General features: G+C 40.5%; 1 protein-coding gene across 4 annotated transcripts in view; it reads left to right on the forward strand.

The window, feature by feature from the left end:
• The window catches only part of VAV3 (vav guanine nucleotide exchange factor 3), a 157,405-nt gene that overhangs the window by 20,064 nt on the left and 120,511 nt on the right, over positions 1–16,830 (forward strand). For 3 of the 4 annotated variants that reach the window (XR_009557868.1, XM_035124355.2, XM_035124356.2), the window contains exon 2: positions 13,587–13,703. Coding sequence is in view for 3 of the 4 variants with exons in the window: in XM_035124355.2 (XP_034980246.1) it covers positions 13,587–13,703 (117 nt within the window). In the remaining variant the exon portion in view is untranslated. Of the gene's footprint in view, positions 1–6,493; positions 6,521–13,586; positions 13,704–16,830 lie in introns of those variants that run through there. The other variant, XM_035124357.2, reaches the window with a different exon arrangement.

The following is a 16,830-nucleotide window of genomic DNA, read 5'->3' on the forward strand; positions in this document are numbered from 1 at the left end:
TTCTAGCAGACAAGACTCTGCTTGCTTGAGTCTCCTAGTTTCCCCATATGACAGGAAATTAGTGGTTCTTTAATAACCCCACTTTTACAAGGTCATTGCTTTGTGGATCACACCGCAGCTCTGTGCACAGTTACTCAGAGTAAGGCTCACATAATAAAATTGGTAAAACCGGGCTGCATAAATTCTTACAGACATTGGTTTGGCAATTTTCTCTTGAAATTTGCTACTTGCAAAAAGTGTCACCAAATTGGTGTCACTTTGGGGTTAATTTGACATCTCTATGGCAGTAGAAATGAAATCTGTTGTAGTCAAGAGATGAGCCAAGACTTGGAGAACCAAAATATCAAGCTACTAGTCGGAACAAACCAGAGCCCTTCCTGTTGAGGACAACCAATAGCCAGCATGAGTGCCCAAGGGGATGCTCCAACTGCAGCCCTACTAATTCATCACATGGGATATCTGTGTACAGAGCAATTGGTTCCCAGTTCCAGCCCTGGCATCTTGAGACAATCCCAGATAAACTTACCTCTGCCATGAACTCACTTGTTAATACTCAGGCAAGCGACTCTCTTTCAGCCTTCTGTCTGTATCAGGGGGATAATAAAGATACCCCTTACAGGGTTGTTAAGGATTACAGGATGATGTATGTGAAATGCTTTGAGGATTCTTAAAATGCTAAATAAATGCTGGCATGCATGCACCAATATCATGATTGCAACTGTACCATTTTCCTCTTCCAACATTTCCGTGTCAAGTACAGAGTACACAAACCGGCTCAGTAGAAAATAGTAAAATATCTGTAAGTTGGAAGGAACTAGGTGCTGTTTGCTAAGCGAATGTCTCATAAAGGAGTAAAAAAGAAATAAAATAAATATTATTGAGCTGAGCTTTGGGTGAAAATACCATGGCAGTATTTTCAGTTGATGCCTCTTAACTTCTCTGTGAAATGCTGGGAAGACTTATCAATAATGTATAGGCTTTGTTTTTGTTTTCTGGTTGGAGGTAGAAGAAAGTACAGTAATATAGTGAACACTGCAAGTACTGCAAGGAGTCCTGTGAAAGCTGTTCTGCTGTTGGGCCTTCTGCACACCTGTTCCCAGCATGTAATAGCCATATCAGTGTGGAGAACTGCCATTTTGCAAGACAGGGGGACCCTTTTGAATATGGAACCATAGAGCTGTCTGTGTTGCCTTTATAATTTGGTGCAGCCAGGGGATTAAATTCTAGCCCAAGTGGATGGGTGTGCACAGTCGGTTGGACATCAGGTCATGTACTGCTAGTCCCTGTTCCTAATTCAGGAAGCAAAAATTGTTTAGATTCCAGCCAGGCAAGGTCACTCAAGAGTAGAGGGTGGAATTAGCTCAAGCCCAGCAGAGGCTAAAGTCTGAAAGGCAAACAAGTAAGGTGGGCAGCACCTTGGATAGCTCCAAGTGAAGCCAAGGATGGAAGTCCAGCAAGGCAGACCTGGATGTCGTTCCAACAAGCAGAAATATAAGACTAAATAGACTTGAATAGGACTTTAGTTTCCTTTGACTGGCTGGTGTCTGATGAGTGATGAACCACTGGTAAAGGAGCCCAGCCTGTTTTAGGAGCTGTTGACTTCTGGTGGGAAGCTGAAGATCTGTTATGGTATCCAAGCTATAATAGTCTGAAGAAGTAATGTGACTTCTTCAGCTCAGAGTGTTACTGGCATCGTTGGCTCCTGTAGTGCTGGAACTTCTGAGGACGCAGGGATGTTGAAAGTCTGGTTCCAAGGCACATTATCCTTCTGGTTTGAGATGTACTATGAACCCAAGGTTTCTTTGCTTGAGGATGGGGAGTTGGAGCTGTGGGTCATAACACTATGATTCTGTGTAAACCTGACATAGCCTCAAGAGTAAAACCTTTCCACAAAGAGAGGCCTACACTAGCTACTCATTGCTAGAAGGCACAGGCCATATCTGATACATTAATGCAAGGGATGAGATCATAACATTTCTTACCAGTTCTTGTTTTTTTATATATATAAAAAATAGTTTGTTGTACTTAAGAACACTAAGTACCGGTATTTTAAAGAACTAGCCCATGTTCTAATCTATATTAAAAAGGACTCAACCTGAATTCCATGAACTGCTTGCAATTGTTGTTGGATCATTGGGTGCTTGATTTATCAGCAAATAAGATAAAAGTAGAGGATGCTGCTTCGCTAGTGAAGGAGGCAAACTTAAGTCAGGAATAAATCGTAATGGAAATACTAACATGAAACTCAAGAGCTAGCTTTTACATTTTCAAAAATTGTGCAGACAGTTAATGGTGGGGCAAAGGTGTAAAGTAAACCACAAAAGTACTGAGATTGAACACCGTGATATGGAACAATTTTTTAGGTACTTTCAGGCTGGGGTTGCAAGTGCAACCTTAAATAATCAAAGGAGAAGCAATTCTGTTTGCTTCCTTCCTCTCTCACTGACATAGGAAACATGTCAGCTGTTCCTCAGTTACTACATTTGATGCAAGAAGGATTGGCAGCTGGTGCAAGGGCAAAGGCGGGGATCAATGAACTATATAATGACAGGCTCCAATCCCTAAAGAATGCCACGAAGTATAGAAAATGTAGATATTTAATACCTTGTGTATCCAGTGGCAATTGATTTTTAACTTCTGACTCTGCTGAAAATTTACAGAAGGACTCTGGTTGTTGGCTTCATTCTATGATAAGAAATTATGCTGCTTAAAAAAAGCTTAAAAATTAAGTTTTAAAATTGTTGTATGGTTATAACTGGGTGCTTGCAAACATACCCATTTTAAACTTTGGGAGGTACAGTGTAATGGATTTTTGGTAAAGGATGTGGAAAAGGGTAGTTTGGGCACAATTCAAGGTAAATTGATAGTTAGAGATGCTTCAAAATGTAATGGCCGTAGACTACCGGTAGCTGCATGTATGTGTATGTGTTAGAAGTTATTCATGATTTATATACTGCTTAATGTGAAAAAAGGATTTTATGCATGTGCTATATTAACACCTATGGGCTATATTAACACTGATCAGCTGTTTTGTAGGAGGAATGAAAGAGGCTAAATGTGGGTGGTTGTGTCTAGTGTTACTTTAATCTGGGTTGTAAATTGTGCTGTTAAGCATTTGTGGGAGATAAAACTCTTTGAGTAGAAAAGGGCTACCAAAATGTAGTGTCATTCTAGAACCTCAGATAGAACAGAATGTAGAAATTAAAGTTAGGAAAAGCTTATACAGAAGAAAGCCTGAATATACTAGACTCTTATCAAATATTTTTTGATACTGCTATAAATGGAGACAGATTTTTACCTTCTCTGGATCCTGAAAAAAAATTGTTTAGAATCAACCACACTGCTTAGTAAGAGAATGTAAAATGTATCACTCCCTTCTGGATAAGCAATCCAGAAATGTTTACGATTCATCTGAATGAGAAAGTAAGAGATTAGGAAGCTTAAACAGGAATCAGGGGAAGACATAGCATGAAACATTGTATTTTACCAATGTGCCTCTTGAAGTGCATTCCAAACTGAAACACCCACCCACCCACCCACCCATCCACCCACACACACAAATAAAAAATGGGGAACTGTAATCAATAAGTTGACTGCTGTTTCATAAATGCTTTTATGCGCAGTCACTTGAATGCCTCCAGTGACGCACACCTCTTGTTATATCTGCTACCTCTGCTTGTTGCTTGCATTCCCCCCTTTTCACATTATTTTCTTTTATTGCCACTGATCACAACTTCATTTTTTATTTGTATTTTTAAAAATTACACCACAGGTGCATTGCTTCATCAGTTTGAACCTATTGAACTTCTAAAGATCTTCTTAAGCAACTCTGCACAGCAGTGAAGTTGTGTGTAGTACATAACTGGAAGTCTCCAAAGCAAACTTCTGAATAGCAGTAGATGAAGCCAATGATGTTTAAACTTAGCAGGTCATCTGGACAGGAGTGCCCAATAGGAGGAGGGTATTTAAATACTGCCCAGTATTTAAGGCATCTCCACCCCCTTTCTCTGTGTCCACTGTTCCTTCTCGCAGAATTGTGGATTTGTGGTTTTGTTTTCTTAAAATAATGCTGAATTAATTTTGTTTCAGCCATACGTGCCCAAGAAACTTGATGTTGTCTATGTCAGAAAAAGGGATGTAAGCTGGTGTCATTATTCTAAAGTCTTCAAGCTTAGTGTTGGCTAAATGGAATTAATGAATAAGCATATGGCATGGCAGTAAAAATTCACCAAGGTATCTATAACTAGAGTGATCTGTCTCAAATCATTTTGAAAGAAGGAGGAAGCAGGCTGCTTGCTCAACAGTGAAATATATTAGAATGTGGTGAAGATTGGTTTGATTTCTTGTGTGGCTTTCCTCCAAGTGATGTAGCAATCTGCCAGAATGGCTACAATTCTTTATCCTTGCATAAAAATTAAGGTACCTTATTGCACAACTAATAATGCAGTCTTCTTGCAGTCTTTTATTGCCTCCCCCTCCTCGGGGGGGGGGGGATTCATGGAGAATTCATTGGGTGCATTCATTGTGAATGAAGGCTTCATCAGTGATCTGTGTTTTGTTCATTCAGAACGCTTTCAGCTATCTTTATTGAACATAGTGACAATTACTGGTGCTGGCAGAGCAGAACTAATTTAATCTGTTTTGGCTGCTGAAATCTGTTAAGGAGCAGGAATGATTTCTGAGGAAAACTGTTAACTCTGAAAGCAAAATATTTTTAAGCAGCTCTATTTATCCCCTTTCTTCTGCAGTGCTGCATGTGCATGCATCTATGAAGACACAGATTTTTTTTTTATTTTTTTTTACATTTCCTTTGCTGGAATTGGGCTAGTGAGCATCACAGATTGTGAACTGGGAATTTTCTAGCTCGCACTTTTAGCTACTGTGTTGCACCAATTCTGCCCACATGTTCCTCTGATCAGGGCACCTGACTGGAAACAATGTGTTTTGCATCTGCTCTTGCCACCACTAGCGGTTGAGTCCTCTAGCCATTGGTGATCTTTTCACTGTATCTGTTTGCATTCCAGTGTTTGGAGCAATAGCGATGGTTGCCTGTTTGAGTGAGTGCATTGAATTCAGTGAATGGGGAAGGGGGATAAGGCTTTGATAGCCTGGTGGGATGACTGCAGCTTTTTGTCATTAGGCAGGCATCCTCACTAGGTATATTGATTTAGATGCCTGCTGAAAAGTTCTCTTAATTTCAGGAAGCCTATCCAAACATATAATTTTAGCTTTCTTTGTTGTTGTTGTTTTAAAAAATAAGTTTTACAGTTTTATTATGTGCACTGCTTAGAGGGTTTTGTGGTTAAGCTGTCTATATATCTTTCTAAATAATAACAAACATTTGCAGAGGTAAATGGGCAAGCTGTGGGTGTTGGGTGCAGCAAATCACAGGACAGAAAGCATGTGATGGGACTATGGCAGTGATGGGCAACCTTTTGAGCTTGGTGTGTCAAAATTCACCAAAAAACCCGAGCATAACTCGGGTGGTGTGTCACTTCAAGAAAAAAACCCCATAATTTCATGATATTTATAGTTTAAATAACAAAAAGGTATAATTGTAATATATAAATGTATTTAATAAACCAAAAACTAATTATTTAACCAAACCAAACCAAAAACCTCTTATTTATCACAAAGTGTCCACAGTTGTTGAGCTTTTTGGGGGGAGCTGCTGACCAAAGTTTTGGAGGTTTTTTTGGGGGTGCAAAAGTTGCTTTGCTTTTGGGTGGGATGCCCCAACGCTGCTGCGCTTTTTTGGGGGGGAAAGAGAACAGAAATAAATTATGAATAATACCTTCGCTGGAACTAAAACGCAGCACCAACATAGTCTGCCAAAGCGCCAAAAACCCCCAGCACAGAATGGGTTAAAAAACGAACGCTGTTATGCCCAATCATAGTCTGCCAAAGTGCCAGAAAAAACAGCACAGAAAGGGTTAAAAAACCAATCTCTGGCTACCAGCAGCAGCAACAACAATGGATCCAGGTTTTAACAGTGGAGGCAAGCTGTAGCGTGAGGAGGAGCCGGAGAACAAATGGGGGGGGGACAACAACAGTGTGAATGGGCCGATGGGGCGCGTGCCAGCAGTGAGGGCTCTGTGTGTCACATCTGACACACGTGTCATAGGTTCGCCATCACTGGACTATGGGATGCCAGCCCCCAAATATCTAAGAATGGCATGTGTGAGTCACGTGTTACCCAAGTTTGTACAACGTGTGACCCACCCAGTTGAATGTAGCTCACCAGCCATTTATTGTGGCCTTCCAAAAGCTTGATGATTCCCCCCCCCCCATTTCTTGCAGTCTGAGGGCCAAGCTAGATAGGGTGTTAACTGCATGAATGAAATGCATTGTTCATTTTTTGTTCATTTTTCACATTTCAAGGGAAACCTTGATGGGCATCAATGACAGCTTACATTGAAATGCAAATAGCAGCTTGGAGAGGCAATTTTGTGGCAGAGAGAGAGAAACTTACACTCCTCAGCTGTTGGTCGGCTTTTCAAGTCTTCCCATGGCAAAAGGGGTAGGTTGTTATTAATAATAAATTGTTATTATTAATTAAAATAGTATTACCTGCCCCTATACCAGCAGGTCGCAGGATGGGTTACAACAATTTAACAGTCAGTATTAAAAATAGTTAAGACAAATTACAACCATAGAAATAGTGTGGGTCTTGAAAACACACATCTCAAGTGTCAAAAGTCAGAGTAAGGAGGTATGTCTTCAGCATTCTCCAAAAGATGTATTTTGAAGGTCCCAGTGGGGAGGGAATTCTGTAATGCCCTATCCCAGGTCACCACAACCTGAACCTCCGAGGGTGGTAAAACTACCAATAACCCCCCTTATGCTAATCTTTATTGCACACACACAGCTAATATCGTGCCTAGCTTTGCCTTCAGTCATCCAGTGAAAATGGATGGCTTATTGAAGCCAGGTAGTAGGTGACATTTGGTTTGTTGGGCGCAAACCTGGTGTAATTACATTTGTCAGGGCTGTCCAAATTCTCGGAGATAAGTCTGTATTCAGTGAAGTCCTTCTGCATGTAGAACACTTTCAACTCACGCAACAGAACTTCTTCCTGTTCTTCCCCTAAATCTACTCTGCAGGGTTGGAAGAACTGAACTGCCAGAGGGGTGGGGCATGCAGTGGTAAGAGAGGGAGGGGAAATTCTGTTACATGGGCAGAAGGTGCTCTGCTAACACAGTGACTTAATTGGATACAACCCACAGTTTTGTTAAAAGTCCCACTGAAATCAGTACTACCTAAGTAGTACTGTATGTATGCATAATTGTAACTCAAATGTATCCTGAAGTATGATTTCTCAAAACTGTGAACAATAGTTTCCTTTTTGAACTCAATATCAATCAATTTTTTGATAGGTAATCTAGCAATATATGTTATGTTACTGCTTCATGGGTTTGTCCTCACAAAGATGGTGACAGTCCACCTGTTCACTGTTTCTGGTATTTTGGCTTTCAAAGTTTTGATGTGAAAAAGGGCAGCAGTACTGCTGCTCTATGCCTTTTCCTAATGTTCCATCGTCTTGCACAGCGTTTCACTGGAAATGTGGTTCAGAGGCATTCTTCTTATTGAAGGCAGCTGCAAACTCCTGCCTGTTTAATGTCTAATAGCTGTTTTGTGTGTGTACTTTCTGCACTAGATTTCTGTACATTTCCTGTGTCACTGCACATTGGGCTGTGCCATACTGAATAAACATCAAGTATGTGTCCTCTTCTGTGACCCATGATCAGACATTGTGATTAGGAAAGTTGATGCTAGATTCCTGCAAAGGAATCATGTTATGAACATTAACAATTTATTTTGCAGTGCAAAATGTTTATCATTCCTACTGCTACTACCGTTAAACAACAAAGCTGCAATCTTCTGATTTGTCAGTGCAGAGCAAAATAAGGAGTAACTTGGGGTTTAGTGTAGCCTTCCTCTCCTTCCTCTATGCCAGGCATGGTACATTTTTCCGCTGGGCACCCTGATTTATTTATTTATTTATTTTGTATACTGCCCTAAACAAGCAAGTCTCAGGGCAGTAAACAGATATAGCATGCTTAATATTCAGTAACCTCATTTTTCCAGATCCATTCACATAGCTGCACTCCTGTTTCTGCAGAGAGCAGGCCTTTCTGTGCAGTTAATTATCTGACTTCACACAGAATATCTCAGAGAACCTGGGTGGTGGTCAGCCAACATAGCATGGATGGAGAAGGACAGGCTCTGTTGGACAGCCTTGCTTGGTTTGTGACCTAGTTATCTATGTCTGCTGTACATGCCAACTTGCGCCAAGTAAAGTACATCACCTTTTAAATTCAGACCTGTAAGCATGTTGAGTTGGCATCTGAAGAACTGATTGTCTGCAGTGTGATGCCAATAAAAGGTTTGATGATATGATAGAGGGATATGTTAGAATCATCTTCGCAAATATGTGGCCCTTTGGGGGTTGTTTCTCTGATGAGTGATAAAAATTATTTTGAAACTGCCCTTTTCTCTCTCCCCCTCCCCAGTCTTCTTCCATCTCTTCTGTTAATGTACCAGTATATTCTCAATTACATTTGAACAGCAGTGGGGAACCTGACGTCCTCCAAATGCTGATGGACTCCAACTCCTATCATTCCCAGCCAGCATGGGAGTTGGAGTCCAGCAACATTGAGCTATAGGACCTGCATTATAAAGTTGGTTGTTGACTGTCATGGAATGCCTAGAGGCACCCTAGCCAGGAAACTAGAGAAGAACTTTCAGTCCAACAAGAAGACAGGCACAGGAAATTTCCAGATACAACTAAGTATGGTGTCATATAATGACATTATCCACACAATGACAATAGGGGAGATGTTTTTAGTCATTATTCCCAAGGTTTTTAGGCATTATTCCTGTAATAACTGCCTAAGAACCAAAGAAAGCAATACTGAATCCTCCTCTTGGCTGGGAAAAGGGGAGGGAACTCCTCAGTCGGATGCTTCACTTCAGGGCTTGTGCATGTAACCCTAAACTATGGTTTAATGTTATGTGTGAATTGGATCTCTGTCTTGGGGGAATCTCCTGAAAAGCTCTCAGCTATATTGGAGGACTAGGCTGCTGTTTTAACTTGCAGATCTTTAATATTGTTTAAAGTGTGTTTTCCATGACATTTAAATGTAAGATTAGTGTCCGGGGAGAAAAACTTTAGAACATAGGCTACAATCCTAAGCACATTTGTTATAAAGTCAGTCATACTAAATTCCCATAGAATTAAGATGTACTTCCTTCTGAGTAAACATGCTGAGGATTTTGTTGTTAGTTTACTTTGTGCTTTGTTTAAGGAACTTGGGATGACCTACATGGAATTCTTCCAGTTTTATACTCACAACATCTGACAAAAGTAGATTTGTCTGAGAATGGCTGGTTCAAAGCCAGCCAGTGAACTTCCTGTGGGGTGGGGATATTTGAACGTGGATCTCTTCGCTCTTAGGTCAGTAACCTGTCTATCTACGCTACATTGCCATCTATTTATTTTTCACTCCTGGAGATGCACATATGGTTCGATACTGGGGATTATGCAGTAAGAGCTATGAAGCTGAGAGCTTAAGTAGAAACTAGGTGCCTGTTTGTTAACAGATATATATTTGGACCTCATAAAAATCATCTCTCTCCCCGACTAGTTGCTGTGGATCAGTTTTGTACTATGTTGAGTAAGTTATTGGTAAATGTGGAATGTTTCTTCAAGTGGACTTGTCTAAAAATATGGGTAAAATCAGTATGATTTCAAGGGGCAGGGGGTTAATACCATTTTGCAGGCTGCTTTCCAGGGGCCACATTCTGTTGGTGGCGACCAGAGGCCAAAAATAGGTGTAGGAACAGTGTGGCTCTTCCCTTTCTACAGTAGGCTACATTCTAGGCATTCAACAGCCTGAGCTTTCTACACCTTCACCCCCCATCTCTCCATCTATCCAAGTAAGCAAGCAAGCATTCAGGATAGGGTACTGGTATGGTGCTGGAGGAGACTTGAGAGTCCCATGGACTGCAAGAAGATCAAACCTATCCATTCTGAAGGAAATCAGCCCTGGGTGCTCACTGGAAGGACAGATCGTGAATCGTGATGTCAGGAGGTGGCTTATAAATTTGTTTTTTCTCTCTGGTCCTCAACAAATGATAAAAAATATAAAGGGTGCAAAGTTATCTTTATTTAAAAGTGCAGTATTAATAACACATCTGGTCTGTTAATCAGGCTAGGTTAACTGTTAAGAGAGACACCTTTTAATCTGTTTGAAAGATAAAATGGTTGACTATTGAGCCATTAAAAACTGAAACCAAATACGCTAAGTGTGCTTTCAGGCAACTGGGTGATTTCATCCTATTGTCAAGAGGCTTGTTACTTTAAAGAAATTACTTTTGTGCATGGTAACTAAAGATGTGTCCCTCTTTCCGATGGAAGAAAGATTGACGAATGGTGACAAATGGTTGGTTTCATGCTCCCGAAAGCAGTCTTAGGAGATGTGGAATGCCATTTCACAGTGTCTCCTGAATGTTGGATGTTGCAGAGAGCAGCTAAATTCAACATCATACCCTGTAATTTCCCATTTAATTTACCATACGAACTTAAACATAAAATTAGCATCATGTGCAGAATTAAAGGCTGCAGTTAAAAGGAATTCCACCATAAGATATTGTGGAAGCAGCATGCAAATATGCCCACAAAAGTTACAAGCCCATAATTTTTGCTTATTGTCATCTGCGTCTGCTCCTCCCCATCATCACATAGCTATTTCCATCATATTGATGGGCTGAAAGGAGGCTGCAGGGAGAGGAGATGGAAACAACAATGGAGAAGAGCCAGAACTCTTCCAGTTTACTAGAACGTCCCTGCCTGATTTTCTTAATGGCTACAGCCGAGTAGGGTTGGGTGCATTTAAAAGTTTCACACTTTCTAAAACAATACACATGATGAAGCACAACCCTCCTTAGAAATTCACCCTTCTCCGAATTTTGCAATGCAGCTCTCTTTGGCACAAGTAATATGCATGGAAATACATATACTAGGGTAGAGAGCACATAATAAGAATATGTTATTAAACATAACATGCAAAAAATGCTAAATATTAGGGTTTGCATTCGCAATAATGTGTATATTAGGGAAAATTGCATGCAAAATGTGTATCTTAGGAGAAATTTGCACTGTCATGCTGATGAATTTTCATGAGGACTTTAAAAAAAAGATTGTAAACTGATGTGGAAGTGTGGATAACAGAACTTAAGAATGGAAAAAATGAGAAACCAAAATGGATAAGATTCACCCATCCCTACTGTTAAGTAACTAATTTTCAAGCTTAAGGGTGGTATTCAGTCAAGTTTTACTCAGAGTAAGACCCACTGGTATTACTCAGCATGACTACATCAACGCCATTGATTTCAATAGGTCTACCCTTACTTAAACTTAGTTGAATATAACCTCTAGCATGCCACAGCAAGAATATATGACAACTTTTAAGGGTGTACAGAGGAAAGACTTCAGTCACTGAGATTCTCTCTTCTTTACATTTGGTTTACCTCATCTCTTAAAATGCATGGGGAATATTCAAAGAAAGATATATAATATATCTTTAGGGAAGATATATTGCTTTAGGGAAGCTCCATAATGACAGATGAGCTTTTCCCTTAAAAAAAGGACCTCTTGCCTGCCTGAACCAGTCTTCTCCTGCAAAACTGTAAAATGAGTGCATGTCCTACAACAGCCTTCCCCATCCAGTTTCCTTCCAGATGTTTTGGATTACAGCTCCTATCATCCCTGACCACTGACCATGCTGGCTGGGGCTGATGGGAACTGGAGATGAATAACAAAAGGGGGAAACTCATTTGGGAAAGCTGTTCCATAAGAAGTTATATGATCCTTAGAGTACGTATGTATCAAGAAATATAAGCACTGCAGTTTATGACAATATAAAAACCTAAAAACCATACAGAATTTCTCAGAATTACTGCAAATTGCAGGTGTTCCTCATGGGTTGATGTGGGAATGGGCTTCCTTCAAAGCAGGATGTTGAAATATCGGTAGCTCAGAGTAAAATATTTGTGCTTTAGAAGAGAGTTGTATAATTGTGTGGGGGTGGGGTGGAGAGTTGTATTATTGTTTTAAAAGTGAATTTGGAAAGCACAAGAAATATTAATGGGTTTCTTCATTGCCTATTTTGTTGGATTGCATTTTTGTGTCTATGGGTAATCCCAACAGTTAGTTTCTTCCCTTCACTTGGGCTGTTGGCAGGAGTTCTAAGGATTCCTTGTGTTGGGAGCGATGTTGGTCAGCCACAGGAATAATGGTGCACATTTTCCTATGTCACGTCCTTCCTGAATCAATGCCTCATGCGCTCACTTCCAGTTCAGGAAAAAAACTGGGGGTGAGGAAACTGAGAAGGTCTGACCCAGATGTACTGTTACAGGGTAGGAGGCAGGAAACACAGCTGAAAGGTGCTTTGCCAATTCTTCATAATTTCTGTAGCTATTGGAAATATCCATTATTTGGAGCAGTAGCTTTGCTCAAAGCAAACCAGGTGTCTTTGATTCACTTCTGAGGGGAGAAAATAGTACTAAAATGCATATTTTCCACATTAACCGTTGTGTACTAGTTTATTACTTCTACATAACTTACTGTAAACTCATAATTGCATAATTCTCAGGGGTGTTATTACAGTACATTCCGTTTATGCAGTATGCATTTGTGGTGGTTTTTAAACTGTAAGTACAGTGCATGTATTTACAGAATCTGTTTAACTAGGGTTCTAATTAACTGTTTTGGTGTGTCTGTACGCAATCACAAAGTGCTTGTTTTCATATGTTGTATAATTAATTCTACTGCGGCAACGCCTTGTAAAATGCCAGAAGCATTTTGGCTTACTTACAGCTGTAAGACTTCTAGAGTTTAAAAAATGTTGTTCCTTAAAATCACCTTAAATAGGTTAATTGCATCCTGATCATTGTGTCAAGGATGTCAACAGGGTTCAAGGTGAGAGGGCCAGCCTCAGGTGGCAAATTTTAACTGACTACTTGAGGGCAGCAAACAAAATAGTCAGGCTAGTTTTATTAGTACCGGTATATTTCTACTACCAAGGATGAGTTACTTCAATATTCTGTTTCAGGCAACAGATTGCCTTGTGCCATGTCTGTACTGCACTTTTCATTGTATATACTTCCTGTTAGTGGCTGTTTAAACTGGGACTAAAGGAACTAAATAGTAGTGCTTCAATTCAAGAGAGTATCTAGAATCGACAGAGCTATGAAACTAGTTTTATGAAGCCAATGAGTTTTTGTGACTTTCCTCCTCTCTTTTGAAACAGTAGCCCACCCTCCTATGAGAAACTGCTCTTGAAATTGAGGGAATTTCAAAGGCAGTTTTTCATATAACACAATGGATAGGGGAGAAGCTCAGTTTTTGTTTATTTGTTTGACAAAATTTAGATGCCACGTGATTGCAAAAACAACAACCAATTACTCCACTATCCTTGTACAACCCACTTATGAAGGCTATATATCCACTGATAAACTGTAATTGTATTGTACTTATAGATAATTTGGTAACAAACATGAGTGTTCTCTTTTTATTTCTTTAGTTTCTCTGTTTGAAGAATATAAGAACATTCCTTTTGGCCTGCTGTGAGACATTTGGGATGAAGAAAAGTGAACTTTTTGAAGCATTTGACCTGTTTGATGTCCGTGATTTTGGAAAGGTATTGACAATTTTACTCTCATCCAATTCTATGTATATTTAAAATCAGTGCATAATTCAATTAGCATCTTATGCTGTTGGATATTCTCGATGAAAATATGTGTTCGTTTTTTACTGGGAAAATGTCACCATGTATGGACCACACGGTGGTTGTGCTTTTGTAGGAAATTAGTAAATTAAAATTTAACTCTACATTTCCCTTGTTGGTGGTTTGATTTCTCCACATGGGGGCATGTTGATAAGGAAAATTAAGAGTGAATTTATACATGCTTATATTGAAGCAAGAAAAAAATACTGGTGTTTGGCATGCCTTTATGTTCTTTTTATCATTACCTATGGGCAAAACCGCGCAACCCCAGAGTCGGTCACGACTGGACCTAATGGTCAGGGGTCCCTTTACCTTTACCTTATGGGCAAAACAATGCAGCTGCCCCAATTTGACATCTTCCTTCATCTGCATGAAACTGAATGAAGGCAAGTACCTCGTCTTTAAAGCCCCCGATTCTCTTGAGTTTCCAGTGCTCCTTCAAAAGAAGGAATCCATATACCCATAACATCACCGGAACTTGTTCAAAGATGACCAGAATTTTCTAAAGACTGTACCAAGTGCCCACTGCAAAGCAATAATAATGATTTGGGCATGTGTAGGGGTGGTACCTCTGGTGGGGGACATTTCTGGGGTGGTTTGTCCAATTTGGTTGCCATCCTGCACTCAGCTCTCATCTGTGACTCCTAGAAGCTGTCGGCATGCAGCAGCGGCCACACCTTGAAAAATGACTTTGTCTCGCCGGCTAAACCAGGTGAGGGTAGTCAGTGGGTCTCAAATCCTCAGTGAGTTAGGGACTTCGCCTGCATGCAAAGGCAGGCTCCAGCAGATTTAGCGGACAAGATCAATAGTAGGTTCAACAGTCAAGAAGGTGGTTATTGCATGTGCTACAGAGGAAAATGAGCGGCAGATGGGGCTCATTCACCTGGAAAGGTAGCCCAATCTAGGAGAAGGAAAACTGATCCTCAATCTCCTTTCCCTTGTGGCTATACTCATAAGTGAGAAAGGCTTCAGGAGTAAATCCCAAGGGAAAAGCCATACATAGCTGCCAAGTTATCCCTTTTTTACAGGGATTTTCCCTTATGCTGAATAGGCTTCCTCGCGAGAAAAGCGAAAACTTGGCAGCTATGAAGCCATACCTTCTGCCTTGCGGGACATCTTTGGGAGAAGAAAAGGCTAAGGAGTAAACCAGGCATCCCCAAACTGCAGCCCTCCAGATGTTTTGGCCTACAACTCCCATGATCCCTAGCTAACAGGACCAGTGGTCAGGAATGATGGGAATTGTAGTCCAAAACATCTGGAGGGCCAAAGTTTGGGGATGCCTGGAGTAAACCCTATACAAATACAGAGCTGTGTACCTAAGGTGGTTGGATGACATCGTGTATGCCTCCTTCTGCTCTACTCTGCTTTGGATCACATCAGTGCGGCTTAGATGAGGCTGCCCAGGGCCTCCATACATACTGCCCAGGCTTGTGCTCCGGAGAGGTCACTTCAGTGCAGCAAAAACAACACGGGAGGCAGCAGTTATGTCTGCAGAGCAGTTAACTGGCTCTGCAGGCAGAGCAGTTGTTGTGATTCTCCAGCAGTTTGACTTTGCCCCCGGGGGTGCACTCCATTGTCCCTTGAGACAGACGGATGCCAACAACAAGTGTTTGTTTGTAGGTTGGTGTTGTGTTCGTTGTGGATACAGTAGCCACTGGTGCAGCATTTTCAGCTGAATCCATCATATTTCAAAGAAGCTTCTCAGTAATTACATCTGTTTGCTTTGAACAAAGGCCGTATGATAAGAATGTAATACCAACTGAACCTTGAATAATAACATTTTTAATACACAAGATTAGATTCATGTTGTTAGACAGCGACTGCTGATCTAATTTTACAGGCAGCCACTGCTAAATTTGTCACACCTTTATAAGCATCACAGCCTGGAACACCACACTTTGCATATTTGTCATTTGCACAATACAGAACTGTGTTCTAGAAAGATGTCATTTTTAAGGGGGGGTGGGAAGCCTGAACTCTCTAATTGACTTTAAAAATTAGCAGGAAAAGCATTACATGCTGGGTTATTTCCCCAGTTACGGCAACAGAAAGGTGGAGGAGTGCTATTGCTGCTGTCAATGAGATAATTTGGTACAAATGTGATTTATTTCCTGGACAGTCACCAGAAAGTGTCTCTTCACTTGCCAAATGCTGTGTTCATTTACTGTGCTGTAGTCTGCCTTGCACTGCTTTCTGATGTGTTGGTAAACAAATTGTTGTTGATTTTTCTCCCTTAATTTAAACTCACAGTGCATCTGGCTGTGCTTGTTATGGAACAATTGAAACCTGCAACTTTTTATTTTTATTTTTTGCAGTGTATCCCTTCTCATTAAAAAGTGCTCCCATTTGGGGTTTAAGCCAGCCATTCTCAATCTGGTTTGTTTATTTCTGTGACTCCTTAGACTTGCTTTAGATTGTTTAACATTCTTTTCGAAACCTCCCTTTCCACTGTTAGGACTGATATCTGCAACTCCAGTGCATTCAGTAATATTTACTCTCTGGCTAGGCACATGCTGTTGAAGAATGGAAGGGAAGCAGGTGTGCCCTAACGTATCTGTGAAGTATTGACTAAATGTTAAAGGAGGCATTTCCCCCCAAACCTCCTTATTAAGAAAAATTGGGGGGGGGCAATGATTAACCAAGGACAAGAATTGGAATATGGGGTCTGAATCTGGTAAATAGGGGTGTTGGAAAGTAGCACATCCATGCAAAACACATCCATATTTTCCTGTCCTGCATGAAATGGACAGTTTGTTTTTCTTTCTTCTGTATGTTTCAAGGAAAGCTGTTAGCAGCTTTTTTGTATTGGGGGAACTCACATGTGGTAAATAGTAGCAGTAGCATTATATGATTCCTTGAAGTGCCATTCCCAGCTCACCCATAAATCCTAGTAGCAGATGGCAGGAGTAACTTGTATTGTCCTCTTTACATTCCATATTGAGACACGCGTGTGTGTGTGTGTGTGTGTGTGTGTGTGTGTGTGTGTGTGTGTTTAAAGAAGCAGCAGGAACTTTTTTGTAACTTATTTGTACCTAAGGAT

This window comes from Zootoca vivipara, chromosome 7 (genome assembly GCF_963506605.1).
Source record: "Zootoca vivipara chromosome 7, rZooViv1.1, whole genome shotgun sequence".
Classification (NCBI taxonomy): Eukaryota; Metazoa; Chordata; class Lepidosauria; order Squamata; family Lacertidae; genus Zootoca; species Zootoca vivipara.